This window comes from Piliocolobus tephrosceles, chromosome 7 (genome assembly GCF_002776525.5).
Source record: "Piliocolobus tephrosceles isolate RC106 chromosome 7, ASM277652v3, whole genome shotgun sequence".
Lineage (NCBI taxonomy): Eukaryota > Metazoa > Chordata > Mammalia > Primates > Cercopithecidae > Piliocolobus > Piliocolobus tephrosceles.
Window position 1 is genome coordinate 107,294,160 of NC_045440.1, and position 27,412 is coordinate 107,321,571.

At 34.2% G+C, this 27,412-nt stretch overlaps 1 protein-coding gene across 22 annotated transcripts in view; it reads left to right on the forward strand.

The window, feature by feature from the left end:
- Positions 1–27,412, forward strand: part of RIMS2 (regulating synaptic membrane exocytosis 2) — a 775,110-nt gene that overhangs the window by 392,311 nt on the left and 355,387 nt on the right. For 16 of the 22 annotated variants that reach the window (XM_031935886.1, XM_031935888.1, XM_031935887.1 and 13 more), the window contains 3 exons: positions 21,382–21,449; positions 23,306–23,425; positions 26,606–26,705. In XM_031935886.1, the coding sequence (XP_031791746.1) occupies positions 21,382–21,449; positions 23,306–23,425; positions 26,606–26,705 (288 nt within the window). Of the gene's footprint in view, positions 1–21,381; positions 21,450–21,568; positions 21,778–23,305; positions 23,426–26,605; positions 26,706–27,412 lie in introns of all 22 variants that reach the window. The other 6 variants (XM_031935883.1, XM_031935885.1, XM_031935882.1 and 3 more) reach the window with 1 other exon arrangement.

Genomic DNA, 27,412 nt, shown 5'->3' on the forward strand with positions numbered 1-27,412 from the left:
TAGCATAAGGAAGATGTGAGTAGCGGTTCATTTCATGTTCCTAATTAGGAAGGCTAAGTAGTATAAAGATGCAAGCTCTTTGCAGATAATCTCTTGGAGTTAATAACATTCTAGACATAATACCAATTGGACCCTTGAAGTATTTTATTTCTGAAGTTAATCTGGAAGAAATAACACTTGTAAGAATAGTTAAGAGTAGTGAGGGAGAACTCACTTGACCAGATAGTATAAAATGACAATAATTGAAAATGTAGTACCGATAGATAATTTGGACGTATCAGTGAAATTTTAATATATTAAAACTAATAAATGATAAAATATAAAATGCACAACAATCCAAGAGGGAAGAGATAAACTATTCAACAAATGGGACTGGGGAAATGCATATGCAGTTTTAAAAAATCAAGTTAGGGATATTTCATATTTGTTGCATTCAAATGATAAATACTAAGAAAAACTTACTTATTAAAATATAGTTATCTATAAAGAGCAACTGTCAATCTTAATTAATTTTTTATGGAGTATGTACAAATTTTATTTTCCCTAAGCTGTAGTACTTCCTTAAGTATATTTAATCATCTTTAGTTTGGTCATTTTTCACATTTGCCAGAGTATATCATGATACTAAAAAATAAGAAAAAGGATAGTTTTGTTATCTTTGGTGCTTTGGTTTAGATTCTATCTGGTAGGTATTTCTGTTATCCTTTGCTAAAGTAATGCCTTCACTTGTACCACATAAAAATGTAAAAAACCCAGAAATGTATCAATTCAGTGCTTGAAAGCTTTTTTATATGTGATATCTTTATTTTAGTATTCTGAAGTATCCACTTATAAAAATCTCATATAAGTAAAAAGGTTAAATTAAAATCCTATTTGAAACAAATTAGCAAAGCTAAAACACTTATCAAATATAGAAAAAAAAATGCCTCTCACATTTTTTTTATTACCAAACTTGAACTTCTAGTAGACACTGTTGAAAATAGTCCTCTTTCTCATGTATTTAATCATTTGTTTCACAGAGGACAGTTTCTGCCAACATGTATTCAGCAGAAAACTACACTTTAATTTGAATTTGGAGGAATAAACTTGAATGAAGTAATCTTTTTTATGTTTAATATTTCCCCAATAATTGACTTCAGTGAGGATAAATTGTAGCTGTTGAGACACTGGGATATTATGGGAAAGAGATTGAGTTATATCATGTCTTGACTTTTCATCATTAAAGTAGCATTTTTTTTTATTATTTGTGGAAAATTGGCAATTTGATTTGGGAATAAATTACCTTTAGAAGTATCTAACATTGTGGTTCATCTTTGATAGTTAACTAATGTTTGAAAATTCTTCCTAATAGTTCAAGAAATTTTGTTAGTGAATTTTAAACCTGTTTTTCTGTATTTTTGTATGTAGAGACATCATTCTGAGAACCAACCAACTTTTAAAAAATAATCACCACTTTGTTTTATTATCCTTACACTAAATAACTCCAAAGAATGTGTTTTACAACTCCGATATCTTTCTCCTTGTCTTTACTTTTCTGTTTCTTTTCAATTTTGTGCATAATCTTTCAAAAATATGCAAGGCAAATTTTCATCAAGTTATCTAATTTTAAAATGTTAACAACACTTTATAGATAGCACCAAGCAACATTATCATTGCAAAATAATTTTTTTCTAGGTCCTAGTACATCATAGCTTCTACTACATAGCAGAATCTTTCCTGGTCTATAAATAATAAAATTCCTTGGCAGTTGGTAGCAAGTTTATAATTTACTCTACCTAATTTTTTTTTTCTCTGCTGTCCTTTTGGATAGTCTCTTTTCTTCTTCTATCTTTAAGTTTTGGCTCATCTCTTAATTGTCACTTCAGATGGATTTCATTATTTTAAATATACAGAGTTTCACTCAAATTTATAATAAATGTCATTTCATTCAGTATATTCTGTTAAATGATGCTGCTAATTACAATGACTGGGCCATTGTTTGTGTAACAAAAACAGAGGTTTCATGGGAAGAGTATCAGTTTTGGAATAAAAGAGGATGATCAAACCCTTCACTAACTATGTGATTTAGTTCTACCTTTTTAACCACTCTAGGTCTGTTTCTTTACCTATAAATCTGTAAATCAGGATAAGAGTATCTCTATTGTTCAGTCATTGTAAGGATCAGATGAGATTGTGTATACACAATACTCATCATACAGTATTCAAATCATTTTTGGATTACTTAATGCTCTGTGATAGTTAAGACTTCTATAGGACAACTCTCAAGAGCTCTGAATGAAAGTATAATTGTGGTCATACGGATGTGGTCATTTGTGTTGGTTTCACCTCTTCCAAGATCTGTCCTAAATTGGATGAAGCTTGTTTTCAGGGTAGAAAGAATATGCTTAACTTGTTGAGATGTAATTTTAAGATGTAATTCAGTGTCTCATTGAATACTGAACACCTATTTACTCATTTTTCTGCCAAGAACTCTTTCAGTACCTATCATTTGCAAGGTGTTGGATTGGATCCAGTGGAAAATGTAGAAATGAGTTACACATTTTTTCTATCCTAGAAATTGAGAATCTAAAATAACTAGCAATATAAGGCCATTGTACTAAACAGGTACCATAGGACTTCAGAGGAAAGAAGCATTAGTTGTATTTACTGATTTTGCGTGCTCTGTATGTCTTGTAACACTTTTCTTTTACTCAATGTGATATAGTTTGCTTTTTATAACACTAAATTTATCGCTTTCCCATACTTTGTGTTGGGTTAGGAAATTGCAAACTGATTTTTTTTTTTTTCATTTTTTTTTGGTTTGTTTGTTTTTTGCCTTTGGTTTATAAAAGGAGGTAAGTCTTAGATTGCTAATGTCATAGTATTTCTGAATTTAAATATTTCGAACATTCTTCTCAAAGTTTAAAATATATTTCTTTGTAGCCTTTAAAAGTAACATTGGATTTCTAATTTTATCTATTATTTTCTATTATTTCTTATTGAGTAGTCTATAGCAGGTTTCTCAACCTCAGCACTACTAACATTTGAGGCTGAATAATTGTTGTGTTGCACTATCTCATGCACTGTAAGGTATTTAACAGCATCCCTGGCCTCTACCTACTAGATGACAGTAGCACTCCTAATCACAGTTGTGACAGCCAAAAATATCCCCAGACATTACAAAATATCTCTTGTGGGGCAAAGTTCACCATCTCCAACCCTCGTCCTCATCCTTATCCCCTTCATTGGGTCTCCTCCCCACTTCACTTTCAGAACCAATTGAGAGGATCATAACCATCATTTTTTAAAAAAGAGTAGACTAGAATAGAGTAGAAAACGCGGTGGCTCAAGCCTGTAATCCCAGCACTTTGGGAGGCCGAGATGGGCGGATCACAAGGTCAGGAGATCGAGACCATCCTGGCTAACACGGTGAAACCCCGTCTCTACTAAAAAATATAAAAAACTAGCCGGGTGAGGTGGCGGACGCCTGTAGTCCCAGCTACTCGAGAGGCTGAGGCAGGAGAATGGCGTGAACCTGGGAGGCGGAGCTTGCAGTGAGCCGAGATCCGGCCACAGCACTCCAGCCCGGGCAAGAGAGCTAGACTCTGTCTCAAAAAAAAAAAGAAAATATCAAAGTCAAGTTCACAGAGTAAGGGTAATTGTGTTCAGTAAATTTTTGCTTTGTTACAATGTAAAATATATATTTCTTTCTGTAGATTATGACCAAAAAGTTACTCGCTTATATTAGAATTTTGTGACTCACTTGATGCTCGTGTTTCACTTTTAGACCCAGAGAAAGGTCTAGAAATTAGTTTCAGTGGCGAATTAATATCTCGTATAATAGATTCTGAACTTTTCCTTAGATATATTTTAATCTTAATTTTAATCTTAATATTATAATCCAGTGTAATTTTTCACTTTAATTAAATAGCCATGTTGTTAACCATTTGACCAACTGCACAAAAGATGCCCCATTTGATCTTCTTTAAGTTACAATCTGTTGTGGGGAGTTTTAGCTTCTTCTGTATTCCATGGCCTAATCTGACTATTTTTACCTGGTAGTTGCAGGCCTTTATTTTTTTCTGTATAAAATTTTGTGTAAAAAGTGGCCTAGAAAATGCAAGAATACATGTGTATGGTAGTTTTCTAGCTATAAATTATGAAATGTTTGAATCAATTCTTACATGTGAAATTAGCACAACACACTTTTACTTATTTTGTAAGATGAGAGGGTGAATAGAGATGGTGGTGGATTAATTCCACCTAGCATAGGAGGAAGGAAAAATAGACTACACCTTTCAGATAGAAGAATATCCTTTATTCAGAAAGGATAAAAATCCTTTAAGCTTTAAAAACAAACCCCAAAAATGTCGACTTTGTATTTGTCTGAATTTAGATGTTGTCAGTATCATTAGTGAAATTTACTGCCTTACATAGTCTCATAATTTTTTATAATTTTTAAGTTATGAATTTACTATATGTTTGTAAAGAAAATAGGCTGTTGAAGACAATGTACATTAGCAGTGTAAGAAAAATATTAATTTGTGGTATCTGAGACCAATTAAACATCTGAGGAATTCGAAACTAACTGGACTCAAAAATTTTTAGGACACGTTCTAATAATAAGAATATGTTAAAAATTTTTAGATGGCTAGATAACAATTTTTTTTTTTTTTTTTAATTTGAGACAGGGTCTCACTCTGTTATCTAGGCTGGAGAGCAGTGGCATGGTCATAGCTTAGCACAGTCTTGACCTCTTGGGCTCAAGAAATCCTTCTGTCTCAGCTCCCTGAGTAGCTGGGACCACAGGCTTGCACCACCAAGCCCAGCTAATTTTTTAATTTTTATTAGAGATGAGGTCTTACTGTGTTGCCCAGGCTGGTCTTGAACACCTGGGCTCCAGCAATCCTCCTGCCTCAGCCTCCCAAAGTGCTGGGATTACAGGAGTGAGCCACTGCGCCTGGCGCAAATTTTAATTGAAAGTGAAAGCTGTTATGTTGGATTAGAATTCAGTAGAGGATGCCTAGATTTTAATATTTAGTAGAGCTTTAAACATTTGATGATTAAATTTGTTCAATGGATAGAAAAATGTATACTTTTATGGAGGATATATTGTTATTATATTATTATTATTATTAATTGATGAGAGACATAAAAGAGCAAATGCCCTTATGGTATTACAAATGGTGTATAGGGCATTTATAATTGAGCTGAAAAGCATTGAAATAGCAGACAAGTTGGGTCTACGACTAATTCAATATTTCAAGAGGTATAGAGTAGATTCATTCATTCATTTATTCATTATTGCTTTCAACTAAAATATATCAAATGTCAATAATATGTAGTACTAGAGTATGAAACATGAAATAAGATAGCATTTTTTCTTGCTCCAGAATTCCACCTTTGGGGTACAGGAGTAAAATCTTGGACTGTAAATTTAACTGCATATATGGTTGACTCATCCTAGAAAATCGTATCTGGGATAGGCTTTTATTTTTGTTAGCCTGTGCTAGAAATATTACACAAGTGAAAGGATTTTAGAGTTGATTTAGCAGCAAAACAACTTGACTTCTTATTTAAGCCTCAACTTTTTGGATATACAATGTAATTTTACTGCATGTGGGAGATTGTCCATTTATTAGGAAGTCTCACTTGAGAAAATGGTCAGATAATGCAGTCTAGATTAGGGATAGTTAAACTATGGTTTGTGGGCCCAATTCAACCCATCACTTTTCTCTGTGTCTCTTGTTTTTGAGCTTGGAATGTTTTTTACATTTTTGAGTGTTTAAAAAAACTTAAATATTTTGTGATATGAAAATCACATGAAATTTATTTATTTTTTATTATACTTTATGTTCTAGGGTACATGTGCAAAACGTGCAGGTTTGTTACATATGTATACATGTGCCATGTTGGTGTGCTGAACCCATTATCTAATCGTTTACGTTAAGTATATCTCCTAATGCTATCCCTCCCACCTCCCCTGACCCCACAACAGGCCCCGGTGTGTGATATTCCCCTTCCTGTGTCCAAGTGTTCTCATTATTCACTTCCTATCTATGAGTGAGAACATGTGATGTTTGGTTTTCTGTTCTTGCAATAGTTTGCTCAGAATGATGGTTTCCAGCTTCATCCATGTCCCTACAAAGGACACAAACTCATCCTTTTTTATGGCTGCATTGTAGTCCATCGTGTATATGTGCCACATTTTCTTAATCCAGTCTGTCACTGATGGACATTTGGGTTGGTTCCAAGTCTTTGCTATTGTGAATAGTGCTGCAGTAACCATATGTGTGCATGTGTCTTTATAGTAGCATGATTTATAATCCTCTGGGTATGTACCCAGTAATGGGATGGCTGGGTCAAATGGTATTTCTAATTCTAGATCCTTGAGGAATCGCCACACTGTTAAATTTTAGTGTATATAAACTAAATTTTATTTAAACACAGCCAACCCAGTCATTTATGTATTGCCTATCGATTCTTTCATCAATACTTTTTTTATGACAGAGTTGAGTAGTCGAGACAGATTACATGTTTGCTCTCATTGCTTTGCAGTGCTACTCAGCAACTACAAATTATAGTGACATGTTTGTGACTCCACAGTGTTTTGAGTAGCATGCACACAACCATGCTGTGACATTTCATTTATTTTTTATTAACTGTGCACATGTTATGTCATATCAAGAAAGGATAAGGAAAGTGGACTTTGAATGTTACCGCTGTAAGGCACCGTGGAGTGTTTATCACATGTTACCAAATTAAACACCCATCACAATATTATCAACTCACAGGAAAGCAAAGTCCAGAAAAATTTGAAAATTTAAGTCACCAGATTTGGTGACTTTTCTTAATGAACTTAACCCAAAATTGTGAGACAAAAAGTAACTATTTTTTAAGAGAAATTTATCCTGTGGTAAAGTTATTTCAACAATTAATGTTTGAATCTTAACTAATGTCAAGCCGTTTTATATACTTGACTTGGTGTTAAAAGTTAAAACAAAATAGCAAGATCTCTATCCCCGCAGAATTTTGCAGTAGAAATATCTTCTAAGCTCAAACTACAGTTCCAGCAATGTTTATCAGACTTCAATGTGAATACAAAGAAACCTCCATATTTCAAAATTTGTTTAATTGTGCAGTTGAGGACCTTCAACTAGAAATGGCTAATCTGTAATATAATAACATACTAAGCTTTTAGTAGAAGAATCTAGTAAAAACCTAGAAATGTATTACAAGGGATAAATATGCATAGTTAGATTATATATGTTTATCAATTGATATCAGTGTTTGGCAGTACCTATCTATATGAAAAGAAAATTTTTGAAGATCAAATACCTCTTATTACAGATCAGTGGTAGCAGATGAAATTTTGATGATGGGAAACACTAACATTGGACCCCAATTACGTGAAATATTATCCCCAAAATGTACAGGTCTATATTTCAAAAATTACAGTCAACTATTTATATTTTAAGTTTCATCAATAAAAATTGTGGAAATTTGTCTTCACTGTTATTACTTAAGACCTACATAATAGCCTCGAATTTGCTCTTTTGCTCCTAAAATATTTGCTATTTGGCTCGTCAGAGAAAAAGTTTGCCAATCCCTGGATTACATGCATTGTTCATTTTCGATAGTTATCTTGAGATCAGTTGATGATATTTTCTAAAAGTGAGCAAATAATCATTTATACTTTTTTAACTTTTAAAAACTAAAAAAATTAAGTTTTAAAAATTAAACATTGTTATAATTTGTTATGCCTTTTTCTGCTGGGCATTTATTTTCTTCTTAATTTAAATTACTTTGCTTCACTTTTTAAGCAATATAATTTATTTTAGGAAATAAAATTAGGTGTACTTACTGAGTTGTTATCATATTTTCCTGTAATCCCTTGACAAGGGTTTTTTTTTTTTTTTTTTTTTTTCATTTTTGAACGTATTTGTAATAGCTGCTTTAAAATCTTTGTCTGCTAAATCCAACATCTATCCCACTGAGAGTCAGTGTCTTAGCTCAGACCACTATACCAAATTACCATAGACTGGATAGCTTAAAAAGCAGATGTTTATTTTTTACAGTTCTGGAGATTGGGAAGTTTGAGATTAAGGTACTGGCAGATTCAGTGTCTAGTGGAAGCCCTCTTCCCAAGTTGCAAATAGCTCTTTTTGCTGTATTCTTACGTGATGTGGGAGAGATAATCTGTCTTGCGTTTCTTCTTATAAATGTACTAATTCCGTCATGAGGGCTCCACTCTCATGACTTCCCTAAGACTTCACCTCAGAAACTATTATATCGGGGATTAAGGCTTCAACACATGAATTTGGCAGGAGGGGCATGCAATCATTTAGTACATAGCAGTCAGTTTCTTTGAATGATTTTTTTTCCTAGTTATGAGTAATGTTTTCCTATTTCTTTGAATGTCTTATAATTTTTGGTTGAAAATTGGGCATTTTAAATGATGATCATGTAATAACTCTGGATTCTTACAGATTTTCCTGAGGATTATATTTCTTTTTTCTTTTCCCTTTTTCAGTAACTTTCTTGGACTTAAAATGTAGAATTTGCCTCCCTGTGGTATGTGTCCCTCTGAAGTCTCTACTCTTTGGGTCATGATCCAAATTGTTAGCCAAAGATTGGGGCAGAAATTATACTCAAATATCTTGAATTTGAAAGCCTTCACCTTATGCCATTTAATCTTTATGTGGTATACGGACGCATTTAAAGTTCAGCCAGTTCTCAAGTAACTCTTGGGTTTTACTTTCTACCATGCTCTCTCAGGATCTCCCCTGTGACTAAGAAGTGGTATAATTTCTTAGCCTGATATATGTGGAGAGTGTATTTAGCTTTTCTGAGGGTCTCTTATTTCCATGGTCTTCCTGTTAAATTTCAGACTGATCTGTTTCACCCTTTGTTGGACCACAACCTTAGGCTAGAAAAATTGCTGGTTTTCTGTTTCTTACTGGGTTTGCCTCTTTTAGCTGAAAAAACCTTGGGTTTTCAGCTCAACTCCAAATCAAGTTTATGTCTTCTGGCAGCAAAAAAGCTGCTGGTTTTCCCAGCCATCATCACACTGATAGATTTATTGATCCTTTCAGTAGACCCCTTCCATGTATGTACTCTGGTAGAAGAAAGTTATGGAAGCAACCCGAGGTAAGAAGGTAACATATATCTGTTGTTACTATCTGAAGCTCTAGAAGTTTTTCTCAATTTGGTATCTGCTTTTGTTTGGTTTCCACAGCCATGCAATTGTTGTGACCAATTTTTCAAGACTTATACTTGATTTTTGTGAAGAGAAGTAGTTAACACTTTGTGCCACTACCTAGAAATACCACCTTTTGCATGATTTTGTGAGTCTGGAATTCAGGCAAGGTTCAACTGTGTAGTTTTTCTTCTTCATATGCTGCTATAAAAAGTTGACACTGGTGGAATTTAGTTGGTGGTACGAGCTTATCTAGAGTGTCCAAGATGACTTATTTTGCACATCTGGTACCTTAGCAGGGATGGTTAGATGGGATTCTGAACCAGTGCACCTACTTTTGGTCTCCCTAACATAGCAGTTTCCACTTAGCAGGACTTCTTATATGATAGCTCAGGGCTCACAGAGCTATAATTCTGAGACACCACTATTCTGTCCTAGCTTTGAACTCATGTGGCATCATTCCTACCATATTCTATTTGATATTAAAGAAAACTCACAGAAAATACATGGAGAGGGATCTACAGAAGGGCATGAATACTGGAAGACATGGTTTGTTCAAGGACCATCCAAAGAGCCCAGTTACCCAAAGGGCTTTAAAGCATGATACATACATCTTTTTTTTTCCCCCTTATTCCCATGGATATTTTCAAAAACCACTTCGCCAGACATCCTTTTCTTCAATCTTGTCAATTTTTTTTCCTTGTTGACCTATTAATTAGCCAAGCCATTTACCTGCCTATGTGTTTGTATATATTCTTACTTCATGGCACCTTCTTTTTCTACACAGAGTGGATGACCATCTGAAGCCCTGCCCTATTTTCTTCATTGCTTTCTTTCAGGGCCACTCTTGAATAGGGCTGTGGTACAGCACCAGTCTACTTTTGGCTTTTATACACATGCTGAGCTATCCCATCAGTGAACCAGGCATGATGTTTGTCCTCCTTTGTCAGGTAGCCATAAGTGGCCCCTTGTGTGGCCATAGATGTGAGCTGAGGGAGAGATAACAACACAATATTAGTAGATGGCATGGAAGTCTGGGTTACCTTCATATGTGTTTTACTCATGCCCTCTGACCCTACTGATGTGCAAACATGGATCACTACTTCTGTCTTATAATGAATCATTGTTTGGCTTATCTAGCCTTTCAGTTTGCAGACCTAGCAGATGCTAGCTTATAATGGGCACTTCTAGCTGTTTGGTCATTGATTTATGACTAGATCTTTGCCCTCCACCAGGGCTAGGAGCATGCCAAGAACTGTTTTCCAAGTAGTATATAGGTTTCCACTGCAGACTACATGGTCTTGTTCCAGAAACAAGTGTGTACATTGTGATTGTCCTAGTGAGACTTGCCATAAGTTGTATATGGCTTCTTTTCCCACCATAGATGCATCTAATACCATGCAGTCTGTTACATCATGTGGCCCAAGTGACAGGGTTGGACTTTATCTAAAGCATCTTCTTGCTTTGGGTTCCATTTTGAGCTGGAAGCCTTCTGTAATTCTTAGCAATTGAGTCCAAGCAATATTCCATAGTGTGGTATATGCTACCTTCAGAATCCAAATAGATAACCTACCACGCAGTGTACTTCCTTCTCATTGGTGGTAGGTACAAGAGGTAATAATTTATCCTTTGTCTCAGAGGGGATGATCTGACCATTCCCGTGACCACTAGGTCTCTAAAAATTTCTCTGGTGTTATAGGCCCCTGAATCGTTGTAGGATTTACCTCCTACCCTCTAAAGAGTATATGACTAAACAAGACTTCAAATATAATTACTACTTTCTCACCATGTAGTGAATCAATATGATGTTCTGTGGAATGTCCTATGGTCTCAGTCTTTTTGGACTGTATTATGGTAGAAAGCAACAGAATTAGCATAACCCTAGAAAGAACTTTTTTCCATCCCAGGTGTATATGAGTAGTTCTGGTCATTCTTGATAGGAATGGAAAAAAACACATTTACCAATTCAGTGTCTGCATATCTTGTACTTGGGGTGGTATTAATTATTTAGGGAAGACGCAACATCTGGCAAGTTAACCTGAGATGGGGCTACTACTTGACTGAGTTTATAGTAGTCCACTGTCATTTTTCAGGATGTATCAATGCACCTGTTTTTTTTAGGGGGGCAGACTGGTGAATTAAAAAAGGAATATAATGTGGGCCATCACCTTTGTGTCCTTTTTTCATGTGTAATTTTCACCAGTGGGAGATGGAATTTTCATAGGCTTAGGCTTGACTTTCCCCATTATGGTAGTTCTTTTTGTTTGTTTGAGATGGAGTCTCATTCTTGTCTCCCAGACTGGAGTGCAATGGTGTGATCTCAGCTCACTACAACCTCCACCTCCCGGGTTCAAGCGATTCTTCTGTCTCAGCCTCCCGAGTAGCTCGGATTACAGGTGCCCACCACCACACCCAGTTAATTTTTATATTTTTAGTAGAGACAAGGTTTCACTATGTTGGCAAGGCCATTATCGTAGTTCTTAATTCCACAGGCCAAGGAACTAATGTAGAGGTTATTCTGAATACCAAGTATGTCCATTTGGAGACTGCTGTAATTACCACTAAATGGCATCTGTGGAATTATTGAGCCCACCATGGGCCAGACCTGGGCCAGGACTCAATTTATTACTTATTTTCTATATACCTCTAATTTATAAGTGGGGTTATGATGACACTGGGATTTTCAGTGTCACTGTCAATAGGTTCATTGTGTCCAATGGTTCTCAAAATGTGTGGATAATTTCCTTTCCTGTGTTTACTGTTACCTGAGAAAATAGCTGAATTCACTTTCTGTGATGTTAGAGTTCTTCCTCCAGGCAACTCATCCTTTCTTTCAGTCACAGGATTCCACGTCTGAAAACTGGTTTAGATCCAGAAACTATGCAAGGAGTTTTGTCTTTTTATTTGGGTGGTTTCCTTTAGCATCCTGGTCATCCATAATTGTTTGTTTTGATTATATAGATTGGGCATATCCTCATTGGTTGCCCATCTGTTTTGCCCCTAGGGATGCTGTGCTCAATGATCTTCTCCTTAGCTTTGTGTGTCAATACTCTGTGGCTACACTCCTGCCTTGACACTCATTATAATAATGGCACTCACTATGTATTTGATTGCTAATAGCTGTCACCTGGCCTCTATTTCAGGCTCCTCTTTATCTGATTGTTTTTGGGGACCCCAGATAAGTAACAGTATCTCTTACTGTCAGCCCTATCAGTCAGAGGAAAGCCAACACTGGTATTCTCAATGATGCTGGTGTCTGCCTCCGCAGTGTGTTTCTTATTTCTTTAGCAAATGGAGGGGCATCTGAATCCTCAGATTCAGAGGATTCAGGTGATCTAGTTTTAGGAATTTCAAGAACATGGAGCTAAGATGTTCCCATCTCATGCCTCAGGTTTCCCTGCTATCAGGAATCTGCCCTTAGTATAGCAAACTTGCTGACATTGAGAATTTTACTTTCTTTACAGCACGTACTTTTATAATTAACATTTGAGTTTGATACTTAGCTGTTTATGCCCACTAGTTGCAGGAAATGAGACTATATGCTTCCAAGAAAATCTATATACTATTTAAATTAGGTATTTTACCTGTCTATCTTTCTAGAATGTTAATTTCTTAAGCTTCTATTTGTACCTGTGGAACTAGAACAGTTTCAAATTGTGTAATTATTAAGATAAATTCTAATAGATGCCATATATACAATCATTTCATCAATTACATGTTATTAAATAAGAATATGTTGGTAATACCAAAAGAGCAAGATTTTAAAAAATAAGCTAATTATGGATAATGTTTATCATCCTATTTCAAATTCTACTGTACTTTATCAAATTCTACTGTACTTTATCCAGCCATGCTTTTGTATTGGTGCTTAGACTTGGTCCAAGTCTAATGGAGCCTCTAATGGGGCCTCTAGATCTACTGACATTTTGGTTTGATTCATATTCTAAAATCTGCTGCTTTCAGAGCTGGCAATGAATTAAGAGCAAATTACCAGACACTTAGCGGCTTAAAACAACAACACATGTTTATTATCTCACAGTTTCTGTTGGTTAGGAGTCTTAGCATGGCTAAGCTAGGTTTCTTGCAGCTACAATCAAGTTGTCATCTGCGCTGCATTTCTCTCTGGACACTTGATGCAGGGAAGAATCTGATTCCAAGTTTAATAAGATTGTTGGCAGAATTTGTTTCCTTTTGACAAGAAGCTGCCATCAGCTCCCCCACATCTCCTAAAGTCTGTTAGCAGCTCGTAGAAGGTATCCACGGTTCCTAAAGGCTGCCTGAAGTTCCTTTGTAACATGGACTTTACATCATGGCTTCTTACTTCATTAAACCAGCAAAGAGAGTATCTAAAACAAGTCGACTAGCAAGGCAAAGTCTTGTGAAACTTAACAGTGTCATGGGAGTAAGATCCCATCACCTTGCCATCCCCCTACCTTGTTTATGAGCAAGTCACAGGTCCCACAAAGGCATGAATACCATGAGGTGGGCATTATGGGCTACCATCTTAGAATCAGTCCTCTGCACAGTGTCCAACAGTTGTCTCTGAAGCAACTCCATGGAATGTAGTTTGCAAACCATTGTCTTGCATAATATACCCTATATAAAACCTTTTTGAGTTGGACTTTGTGTTACTTTAATAGTTTACTAGAACATTTTCTTTGGAGTGGGAAAGACTTAAGACTTATTCTCAGTTTTAGTGACTATCTTATGAGGGGAAATGACCCTCGAGGAAGGTTTCAGCATTATATCTCAAAATACAGTTCCTGGGACACTTGTCCTCTGAGAAAGCTTCTGTGTTTCAATTAAGTTTGTGGAAACAATATATTATATAATCCTCTTAGTGAAGCATGGTGTCATTATTATTTGAAAAAAGTCCTACACTCAAGAAATCTATTTAATTGTACTTAAACCAAAGTTTTCCAAAGTTATTTGATTAGAGAACTTTTAAATTACTCAATGCTCTTTAACATTTTGCAGAACCAGTATTCCATGGAATACACATTGGGAAATGTCCACATATATAACCTGACAAGTTGAAAAGGAGGACAGAATACCAAGAAGAGCAAAATAAATAAATAAATAAATAAATAAATAAATAAATAAATAAATAAATAAATAAATAAAAGGGTCGTAGTTAAATGTTCCCTACCTAATTAGAATGAAAGTTAATATTTTTTAAAATATGATGATGATATCATGAACTTGGTGTGACTACACTTTGCAAAGAGCTTCCATTACTATCTTATTTAAAACTCTCAGCAATCTGTTAGATATCACAACTAATTTTTTTCAAAACAGATGAGAAAATGAGGCCTATGGCTTGCACAAGTCATAAAATTGATAAGAAGTGAAGTCAGTATTTTAGTATAGCTTTTCTAGCTTCAACTATAAAACTCTTTCTGTTACAACATGCTGTTACTTTATAATCATGATGAAGTTATTGAAGTTGTTGAAGGATGCCTTTATGTACTATGTGATTTAATTTTTAAGTATTTATTAACCCAAAAATGAAAAGCAATGATATAAAACAGTTAATAAACTGTTGTCTTAATGTAATGACTGTATGAAAAAATGTTGTAAATAGAATATATGAACATTTTTTCTCTGTGTATAGAACACACATACACACGTAATTAGGTTAGTTTGTATTTTACAATAGAGATAAGTGAAGGGGAAATTTTAGTCAAAGGTTCAAATTTTTAATTTTTTTTTGTCAGGTCCTTATATTTAAGTATGTTTAACTTGTGCTAATAGAATAACTGAATACCAGCGTTAGACAGGATTTAGTGTGCTTTTTGTGTAACTTCCTATCTGAAGCATTGACCTTCTCTCTACATTGTGCTGACAAGTAATACTCTAGCCTTTTCTTTGAACACCTGTTGTGACGGAGTGGTGACAGTCTATGAAGGCAGCAAAACATTATTTTTAGATTTTTACTTTGAAGTATTTATAGATTTGTAGGAATTTGGAAAGATAGTTCAGTGAGATCCTATATATGCTTCACCCAGTTTCCTCAGAGGTTGTATCTTGCATAGCTGTAATTAAGAAACTAATACTGGAACAATGTTTTTATAGTTCTAGGACATCTTATCACATATATGGATTCATATAACCACCACTTCTATAACAATGAAGAACTACTGTATTACAGCAAAGATCCTTATTACACTTCCTCTTTCTAATGACATCCTACTCCCTCTCCACCATCTCTGACATCTGCCAACCACTAATTTGTTCTTTATGTCTATATTTTTATCATTTAGACAATGATATATGAATGAAATCATACAGTATGTGACATTTTGAGTTTTTTTCCCAATTCATACAATGCCCTTGAGGTCTATCCATGTTGTGTGTATAGTTTTTTCCTTTTTATTTCTAAGTAGTATTCCATAGTATAGATATGCTACAGTTATTAATGGATATTTTGGTTGTTTCCACTTTTTGGCTGTTATAAATGAAGATATCTTCTTTGGTGAAATTTCTGTTTATATAGAGCATTCAGCCTTTTATCATTAAGTATGATCTTAGATGTTGGATTTTTATTGTTGTTCTATGTTAGTTTGAGCCAGTTCTCCTCAGTTATTTTTAGAGTTTTTAAAAATCATGAATGCTTTTTCTGCATCAGCACTCAATGGATAAGATCATGTAATTTTTTTTCCTTTAACTTTTTAATATGTGGATCACATTGATTTTCAAATATTTGACCAGTCTTGCATTCCAGGAGTAAACCTCATTTGGTCATAGTGTATAATTCTTTTTATATATCACTGAATTCTCTTTGCTAATATTTTGTTAAGGATTTCTGTGTTTATAATCATGAGGAGTATTGGTCTACAGCTCATTTATAGTTTGTCATTTTCTTTGTTGTTTTCTGTTTGTTCCTTCTATTCTTAATTTTGTTGTTTTCTTTTCCTTGCCTTCCTACGGGTTATTTGAACATTTTTTTTTTATTTGAAACGCTTTGTGAATTGTGTTTTGATTGACCTAGAGTGTTTAAGTGTATTTCTTTTTGTAGGTTTTTTGTGTGGTTGCTTTAGGTAATATATTACATGTACACAACGTATCACATTGTATTGGTGTTGAGTTTAACTAGACTGGAATGTAGAAACCTTAAGTCACTTAAATTCCTTTATTTTCTCCCTTACCTCATAATGGACTTGTCTTAAATATTTTCTTTATATATGTTGAAAACCACATCAGGCAATGTATGTTCTGCCTTTAAATATCAAAAACATAGTTTAGAAAACTCAAGAGGAGAAAGAAAACCCATATTTTTGCTTAGTATGTTCTTTATTCCTGCTTGATACTTTCAGGTTCCTTCTTTCTTTGTTTCTCTTTTGCTTCAAGAACTTCCGTTTGTTATTTTTTTAGGGTAGATCTGCTGGTGACAGAATCTCTTTGTTTTCTTTTGCCTGAGAATGTATTTCTCATTCATTTCTGAGAGATAATTTCATCATATTTAGAATTCAGGTTGACATTTCTCTTATTTTAGCAATTGAAAAATATTGTGCCACTTCCTTCTGGCCTCTCAGGTTTCTGATGAGAGGTCCGCTATCATTTGAATTGTTTTTACCTTTTAGGTAAGGTATTGCTTTTTCTTGCTGCTTTTAAGATATTTTGTTGTTAGTTTTAGTTTGATTATGGTGTATCTTGTAACAGATATCTTTGGGTATTGTTTGTTTAGGGTTTTACATAGTTTCTTGAATCTATAGGCTTATATCTTTGGCCAAATTTGGGAAATTTTCTGTCTTTATTTCTTTGAATACTTTTTTTTTTTTTTAACCCATTCACTTTCTTTTCTCCTGGACTTACAATGATATGAGTGTTAGACTTTTTGCTATAGTTTCTTGGCCCTTGAGGCTCTGTTCATTTTCTTTTCTTCTTTTTTTTTCTTTATTCTATTTTCTGTCTGTTTTTCAGATTGGGTCATTTTTATTGTTCCTTCTTCAAGTTCACTGAGTCATTCCTCTGTCCTCTCCATTCTGTGGTTGCTTTTTGTATTTCAGTTATTTTTGTATTTTGCATTTTGTATTTCAGTTATTTTTCAGTTCTAAAATTTCCATTTGGTTCTTTATGTGCTTTCTAGTTCTTGTTCTAGAACTGGAAAGCACACTAATACATTTTTGTACTGTTACTAAAAAAAAAGATATTTTATTATCTTAGTTCTATACTATTAAGCTGCAAAAAATAAGAATATCCAGTGATAAGTATTATTAGGTCTATAATAATAGTCTTAATAGTTTTTAGAACTATTTTCTATATGGTTTACCATTAATTATCTTATTCTTACAGGGACACTAATTTTACTCATTCAACGAGTGTTTATTTAGTACTTATACATGACAGTTTTTTGTTTTGTTTTGCTTTTGTTTTTGTTTTTGGAGATGAAGTCTCGCTTTGTTGTTGGCCAGGCTGGAGTGCAGTGGCACTGTCTCAGCTCACTGCAACCTCCGCCTTCCGGGTTCAAATGATTCTCTTGCCTCAGCCTTCCAAGTAACTGGGACTGGGAGCTACAATGCACCATGCCCAGCTAGTTTTTGTATTTTTATTAGAGATGGAGTTTCATCATGTTGGCCAGGCTGGTCTCAAACTCCTGACCTCAGGTGATCCACCCGCCTCGGCCTCACAAAGTGTTGGGATTACAGGAGTCAGCCACTGCGCCCAGAATATAGGACAATTTTTTTTGTCAATCAGAGGTTTTAACTTTAGTTTCAAATGGTTAAACAGCTTATGTTTTTTATTTTCAGAACAAAAGAATTTACATTTCTGCCTTTTTGGTAGGTTGCAAGCACAGAGGGAGAAGAGAAATTTTGAGTTGAATTTTCTTACTGTCACATAAACCAGTTAAGAATTTTTATTTACAGGCTTCATACTGTTTTTTCTCTAATGCACAGATTTGTCAATGCTTTGTTGTGGGACAATACTGTATTTTGAAAGGGCTACAGGTTTTCTGAGACACAGATACCCTTAGCTTTTTGGGTAGCCATCCAGGCATGGGCATAAGTATCCCATGTACTGGTCATCTCCATATACTCCAGTGTGTTTTACTAATATTGTAATTATGAAAAAGCTTGGGAAGCACTTCTCTGGCCCATAAGTTAAAGAATGGGTTTTTTTTCTACAAATTGCATATTGTGTGTGTTAGATAATAAAGCCTATTCTCTTTCATAAATGAGTTTCGTAAAAGAATTGTCTCCAGTAATTCTCAAACATCTGACCATAATCATCTGGAAGGCTTGCTAAAATACAGATTGCTAGGCCCACTAACAGTTTCTGATTCATTAAGTCTAGGGTGGCACCCAGAATTTACATTTCTAACATGTTCCCAGGTGTTGCCGATGATGCTATTTTGAGAACTGCAATTTGAGAACCATTCATTTACACACAACTTTTTCTACTTTTCACTTCCCTTTGTTTTTTGGTTTCTTCAACCTGATTTTAATTTTCATCATTCTATCCAATTGTTCTTCCTGACATCTTTTCTAATCTTCATGGTTGCCAAATCCAATGCATATTTTTAACCTCCTCATCTTATTTGGTATGTAAAAATCATTCAGGATAGTTTATTTCTTCTTTGTTTTAGGCAACTCTATTTGATTTGGAGACCTCCCTCTATCTCCCTCCTTCCTTCCTTTTTTTCTCTGCATGCTGTTTTTGAATCTTCTCTCTTTCTTTTTTTTTTCTCAAACCAAACCCTAAATGTCAGAATTCAGTTTGGGTTCTCTTCATACCTTATTTTACCCTCTATCCCTAAATGATCTCACTTACTCCTGTCTGTATGTTAATAATTGCCAATTTATGTCTCCAGATCAAAACTTTAAGTTTTTTGTTTGTTTGTTTTGTTTTTTGAGACAGTCTTGTTCTGTCTCCAGGCTGGAGTGCAGTGGTGTGATCTCAGCTCCCTGCAACCTTCGCCTCCAGGTTTCAAGCAATCCTCCTGCCTCAGCCTCCTGAGTAGGTTGGACTACAGGTGTGCATCACCACGCCCAGCTAATTTTTTGTATTTTTAGTAGAGATGGGGCTTCACCACGTTGGCCAGGATGATCTCCATCTCTTGACCTCATGATCCATCCGCCTCAGCCTCCCAAAGTGCTGCGATTACAGGCATGAGCCACCATGTCCGGCCAAAACTTTAAGTTTTATTACACCCTAGCCAGTTTCCTTCTTGTATGTCCACTAGGTTCAAATAATATATCAAAATTCAACCACCGTATTTAATAAATTCTAAGATGAACATTTTTATATCCTGAAAGTTATGAATCCTATAGTCAATGGTGTCATATATTTTATGAAATAGATTCCCTCTTACCCTTCCCTAACAAAAAGTGCTCTTCCTCCAATCTTCTCCATCTCATAAATTTTTTCTTCCATTCAGTTATTAATGCCAGAAACTGGGGAGTTGACCTTGACTCTTTAGTCTTTCTTAACACTGTTATTTCTACCTCAAAAACATCTCAGTCCCTTTTTTCTTACCATGTCTATTGCTATTATCTTTATTCAAGCCATAATTACCTTTTCCAAGGGTTATTGTAAATGTCTTTTAACTTTTGGTGTCATACAGCCTAGTCTCTATGTAGTACTTATATTCATCATTTAAAAATGTTAATCAGATTATGTCACCATTACACTTAAAATCCCTCAGTGGTTGAAATTTAAAATCTTTAATGTGAAATAAAAGACTTATCTAAGTTGTTCTGTGCTGCCTTACCAGTTTCACTTAGTACCATATTCTTCTTCATTCTTTTTGGTTCAGAAACCATTGTGTTCCTTCAGTTCTTTTACAGCACCATGTCACATCTTTCAGTTCTCATCTTAAACATTATTACTGGCCAGGCGCGGTGGCTCAAGCCTGTAATCCCAGCACTTTGGGAGGCCGAGACGGGCGGATCACGAGGTCAGGAGATCGAGACCATCCTGGCGAACACGGTGAAACCCCGTCTCTACTAAAAAAATACAAAAAACTAGCCAGGCAAGGTGGCGGGCGCCTGTAGTCCCAGCTACTTGGGAGCCTGAGGCAGGAGAATGGTATAAACCTGGGAGACGGAGTTTGCAGTGAGCCGAGATTGCGCCACTGCACTCCAGCCTGGGCGACAGAGTGAGACTCTGTCTCAAAAAAAAATAAAAATAAAAAATAAAATTATTACTTTAGGGGTGTTTGCTGACCCCAAAGTCTAAATTAGATCTTATTGTACTCTTTCATAGTGTCTTGTATGTTCCTATATGACACTGATGATTTGTTCTGTTTCTCTATCCCTACTCTGTTGTAAGCATATTTCATTGTTTTACCCTTTACAGTAGAGCTTAGCACAATACATAGCAAATGGAAGGTGTTCAGTATGTATTTTTAGAAAATAAAATTATAAATAGAATTTTAAAAGATATATGTGCATATATAGACTAAAAAGATATTAAAGATAACAAATATTTTATATTTTGAAATACTGAGCAAATAAGAAGCATATAAGTTTGGGAAATGGTGGATATGCATTCTTAGTTGCCAGTCACATAAATTATCTGACAAAATTTTTTTAATTTACTTTTTATAAGAATGTGATTTCTGAAAAAAGTTGAAAAATTATATCAAAATATTAAGTGATTCATGATGTTTAAGTAAAGTTTATTTTTACTAATATTGAATGAATCTGTTTTATAATTTTCATACAAATTACTATTTTGTGGAAACAATTTTTTTAACCACCCAAATTTCTTAGGAGGTTTTAGCATGATGAAGAATATCATACTGCATTTCAGAAGTGGTACTTAATTATTTGACTTTTTAAAATACTGGTTATTGGCAAACCAATGTAAACGTTTTAAATGTCCCTTAATCTTTGGAGAACAAACTCATGTCTTTAGACCAACATGGGAGTAAAAAAAATAGCATGAATAACAGACATAGCTGATAGTCTTTTTCAGCATATACATTTTTTTGTTTCTATTTCCGTTTATTATTATTTCTCTTTTTGCAGGACTTTTGTTCTGTAGGGTCTGTCTAGAGATATAAACCTTATATTATACTTTCTATAAATTTTACGCGTTTTAAATATTAGCTTTCTTTTGGCATATATATATATATTTATTTATACAGACAAAGTTCTTGAGACCAGACAGGATCACACAGTTTAAAATGTTTATAATGTCTCTGTCTGTCCCTTTTTTCACCATCTCCTTTACTGCGCTCTTTTGTCTGACTCTCACAGGAGACATGGATTACAACTGGTTGGATCATACGTCTTGGCATAGCAGTGAGGCATCCCCAATGTCTTTGGTGAGACATGTGGAGCCTTACTATTTAATTTTCGTTATCATTTCACTTTTCCTTTTTTATTTACACCTTTGCATGTTTCTTTTTTGTTTTTGTTTTTGTTTTTTATCCCATACCTGTAGGGGACAGTCAAAAGGGAAAAAGAAAAACTAGTGAGCAGGCAGTTTTGTCGGACTCTAACACCAAGTCTGAAAGACAAAAGAAAATGATGTACTTTGGTGGCCACTCTTTGGAAGAGGATTTGGAATGGTCTGAACCTCAGATTAAGGACTCTGGGGTAGATACGTGTAGTAGCACAACCCTTAACGAGGAGCATAGCCATAGTGATAAGGTACTGAGATTGTGGAGCCTGCCTTTTAACCTGCTCATTTGGTCTTCGTTTGCTCTCTGTCACTCATTAAAACAGAACATAATAAAAGGACAGGGCATCTCAAGGGTCACTGTAGCATTTCTTAAGGTGCAGAAAAGAAAAACAAAACCAAACTAAACAAACAACAAACCAAAAAAACCTCTTGCTTACTTTGCTGTTTTTATTGTTTGACGGCATACCAAAAAATAAGTATATAAAAATAAATCTTAGGAACAAAGAAATGTTTTGTCTTTTGTTGCATGAGAGAACTTTGTAGTGTTATTAAAAACCACAAATAATAAATAATTTTTGGATTGGCTTATTTGATTGCTTGCATATGTTTTCCTTGGGATGAAAATTAAATTATTAATAGTTTGAATCCCAGACAAAAGGGAGATAATTGGGTCTGTTTGCACAGAAAAAGTTGTTTTTCTTTTTTCCCTTTCACTGTCATTTTGGTCTTTTGTTTTATTGTCATAGCATTTTAATGTAGTATTAATTAGTATTAGAGCCCTTGCCATCTGCTTTGATATTTATTATTTTTGCTTTTAGGATAGTGGGACTTTTGAAATCTTTTTACCATATAGATGTGATTGACTGGAACTTGCATTTTGCCCGCTAAATTTTGCATGAAGATATGCCTGTTACTTTTTGATAACTATGAAACTATGATTACACAAATCATTTACTTTCCTATTGAGCGTATCATTCATAATAGAATAGTGTCATTATTTACAGAGGCCTTGGTTCAGCCCTGAGAAACAAAGAAACTACTAATGTTTTCAAGGTTATTTAACAATGGATATCATTGAATTATCTAGTAAAGGTAATTTACTAAATAGATCAAAAACCTGAAAGAATCATGAAAGAACTTCTGAGAAGTGAGAAATGTAATCTATTCCCACCTGTAAATGAAGCCTGTTTCTCTCCCATGCAGATTCAATTGGGAATTTATTGGGGCTTATATACACTTCATTATTTTAATCTAGAAACCTCTTCAAAAAAGCCCTCATCATAGGGTCAAATTTAATGTTTTAGTATGATTTGACTTTTTAATTGTTACTGTATTACAGTCTTTCAAAATCTTCCAAATGTGTTTGAAGAGGAAATTTTCTTTTTTAAATGAATAGAGTTTCAGTGTATCTTGCATAGAGTTTCAGTGTATCTTTTCTACCTGTGAATTTTTATTTTTCAGTATGTAGATAATTAGTTGCATGCATTTTCAAAATTTCTCAGATTTTGTAGAGCTATTCATTATTGTGTTAGAGAACTGTAAGAATTGGAAGTAATTGGATTTTGAAAAAAACTTTGAGATTATACTGAGGTTATAAGCATAATATAGTACACCCTTATGAGCAGTGCTTTGGAATGAAAGCTGGTTTGTGTAATCATGACACTGGAATTCTGAAGTTTAGAGAGGTCATACAATCAGAGACCATTTGTCATAAATTGACAAAATCATTTATTTATTTTGTATTTATTTATTTTGTTTGTTGATGCAAAATGTCAGCACCCTGTAACCTGGCAACCATCTAAAGATGGAGATCGTTTAATTGGTCGCATTTTATTAAATAAACGTCTAAAAGATGGAAGTGTACCTCGAGATTCAGGAGCAATGCTTGGCTTGAAGGTATGTAATAAAATGTATGATATTTTGGCTCTATACTCTTATAGGTTTACCAGAAAAGCAAAGGATAACTTTCAACCTGTACCAATTTAGTAGTGTATTTTTCCATTTTCAATAATTTGTGAAGATTTGCACTCATTATCTAAAACATTTCATTTTCCCACTATTATTTAAGAAGTTGCCATAATTCCACAGTAATACTTGTGTACATATAAATTTGGAAGACATTAAAAGTAACCTCATTAGAATCTACCTGAATCTGAAATACAGTGGTCAAACTCATTTTAACTATACAGTTTATTCTTTAAGTCTAAATCTGTGTTTATATTTTATTAAAGTGATATTTTAATTACTCAGAATGAAAACTTGGGAAATGTAATATGTATATTACATATATATATATAATTTTGTATAAATGCTGTAAAATGTGTGTATGTGTGTGTATGTGCATAAGTGCACTTAAGAGAGTACTGTTTGAATTCTAAAAACAAAAATAATTATGCTGGGAAATTAAATACAAATATTGATTTATGTTTTACTGTAAAATACCAGGAAATTATTTGGTAAATACATTAAATAGAGCTTTGTTCGGTTTTTGTGCATCTAGTATACCCAATTAAAACCTGAAATGAAAAAAGAATATGCTGGATGTCATGGTTCATGCCTGTGATTACAGCACTTTGAAAGGCCCAGGTGGGAATATTGCTTTGGACCAGGAGTTTGAGACCGACCTAGACAACATAGTGAAGTCCTGTCTATACCAAACTTTTTTTTTGTTTTTTTGTTTTTTTGTTTTTGAGATAGAGTCTCGCTCTGTGGCCAAGGCTGGAGTGCAGTGGTGCGATCTTGGCTCACTGCAACCTCTGCCTCCTGGATTCAAGTGATTCTCCTGCCTCAGCCTCCCGAGTAGCTGTGACTATAGGCACGTACCACCACGCCCAGCTATTTATTTATTTATTTATTTGTTTATTTATTTATTTATTTTGTATTCTTAGTAGAGATGGGATTTCACCATGTTGGCCAGGATCATCTTGATCTCTTGACCTCATGATCCACCCACCTTGGCCTCCCAACATGCTAGGATTATAGGCATGAGCCACTGCATTCAGCCCAAAAAATTTTAAAATAGCTGGACATAGCAGCACATGCCTGGAGTCCTAGCTACTGAGAAGTCTGAGGCAGGAGGACTGCTTAAGCCCAGGAGTTTGAGGTTAGAGTGGGCTGTGATCACACCACTGCACTCCAGCCTGGGCAACAGAGTGAGACTCTGTCTCTCTCTAAATAAAGTAAATGTTTTAGAGCTAAGCCATTCCTATAAAAATTGTCCTGTAGAATATAAGAGATATTAGAAAACTTTGGATGTAGGTGGAAGTGGACTATGTATTAGGCCTTTCTTGCATTGCTTTAAAGAAATACCTGAGACTGGATAATTTGTAAAGAAAAGAGGTTTAATCAGCTCATAGTTTTGCAAGCTTTAAAGGAAGCATGGTGCCAACATCTGCTTGGCTTCTGGGGAGGCCTCAGGAGGCTTACAATTATAGTCAAAGGTGAAGGGAGAGTACACATGTCACATGGCAAAAGCAGGAACATGAGAGAGTGGGAGTGGGAAGCAAGGTGCCACATAGGTTTAAATGACCAGATCTTGCAAGAACATTTATTGGGTGGCATCCATGTGCTTGCACTCACCTGAGCATTTTATATCTGTTATCCTAGTTAACACTCACAATAGATGAGAAATAGGCTTAGAGAGGTGTTTAACTTCCCCATGGTCACAAGATGGTGACGATGGTGGAATTTAAAATCAGATTTGACCCATTTCCAGGGACAGTGAGATGTGCCTATAGTCCCAGCTACTTGGAAGGCTAAGGCAGGAGGATTGCTTGAGCCTAGGGTTTCAAGTCCAGCCTGAGCAAAATAGTGAGACCCTTTGTCTTAAAAACAATTTTTTAATCCAGAGATACCTATTATAGTGTTAGAATAAAGATTAGGAAGTCTTGGCTTCAATTCCAAATACAGGAGTTACTAGTTACATGAAAATGGACAAATAAACTTCTCTTAGCTTTAGATTTCTTATCTATTCAATGAGGATAATTGAATTGTTGTAATGTGATTAAATAAACAAACATACAAACATTTAGTAAAATGCCTGGCAAGCTTTAAGATATCAATAATCATTATAGCTAGTGTAATTAATTAATCATTATTAATGTTTGTTAAGCCAAGAAAGTTTTTAAATATTTACTTAAGGATATAAGTCAATAAGAACTATACATTTAATTTTCAGATTCAAACATAGGACTAATTAGTTTATTAACTGAATTGCAGCTATGTGTAATTCACTGTAATTATGGAAAAAATCCGTGGAATAAGATACACCCCATGATTTTTGAATTCAAATAACTTTCACTCTGTTTAGAAGAGAAAAACCAATTCATTTCAGTCAGTGAAGTTAGTTGCTATTATTTGCTTCACTTGCCATCAAATTGAGATATTTGACTGAATGGTGGTTGATTAGAATCAAAGCATTAATTTTGTAAGATATACAAGTATACATATGACTCCACAGCATTATTCCTAACATTTTTATTCATTTTCTAAAAGTTATATTTTAATAGAAACATAAAAATAAAAAATTGAGATTCAGATGGTCTGAAGTTTATATTACTTCTGATGCGATTAAGTAAATTTTGTAATTTTTTTCAAGTAAGATCCATCATCATTATGCACATTATCAGTGTTTCTAAAAGATTACCAATGAAAGTTTGGTGGTATATCCTAATTATAGTAAAAGAAACAAAAATTTTGTATTAAAGTGTTTACATCTATAACTAGAAATGTTTATATAATTAATATGATACTGTAAAATATGTTTTAGGAAATGACAAAAGCAAGAATTTTAGAATAAGGACAAAAATTACCAATTGTTATGTTGTTTCTACGTTATGCAACATTTTAGCAAATAATGGGTATTAAATGGCAAAACAGTTGGAATATGTGAAAAAGACCTAGCTTTTAGGGCACATACTAACCTAATAGAGACAATAAATTATTTAAGAAATCATTTTCTGTACATTAAATTAGCGTTTTAGGTGTTGCAAATTGTTCTAGGTATTTTTTACCTGAATCTTCAACTATGCTCATTTTAACAATATTCCCGTGTTAATATTTTCCTCTTTTAAACAGGTTGTAGGAGGAAAGATGACTGAATCAGGACGGCTTTGTGCATTTATTACTAAAGTAAAAAAAGGAAGTTTAGCTGATACTGTAGGACATCTTAGACCAGGTAGGGTTTTACCTTTGATTATTTACATTTAAACTGTCCAACTTTAGTAGTTATGAGTTATTTTCATTCATTTAGAAGTGATTTGACAATAACTCACTTAACTTAGATATAAATCTCTATTCATTAATGGAAAGTCAAAACTATTATTTCTTGAGTCATAGTAGATCAAAATCGTTTTTATATTGACTATATCTTATTTTTTTCTGATGGGTATTCTAATCTGAATATAATATTAACCTATTTTGTTTCCCATAAGACCTTTTTCTTTTGAGAAAATTCTAACGTAGTTTAGAACAAACTTTATGGACAAAGGCATATTTCCTACCATGTGTCACCCCTTATCTCTTTGGTAATGGATACTATTGGAGAAATCCTTGAGTACCTTAAAGAGGATTTGATAATATACTAATTATTAAGGTTTTTACAAGAGAGTTTAGACAGTGGAAACCCTTTACACAAAAACAAGGTGCTCAGTTGCACATATATTGAGAAACCTAGAGTATAGAGTCATAAAATCTTTAAAGAGGCAACTGATTTTGATTGTTGCTTAGAATTAGAATTTCTATTAAGAAATCACATAGAGATAATGTTTATGTAATTTTTTCCTCTAATCATTGTCCTTTTCTGTGAAATATACTAATCACCATAGTCATCAAATTTTGTGTCACTGGAACTGTTCTGAGTATGTTTCATATTGTATAATGGTT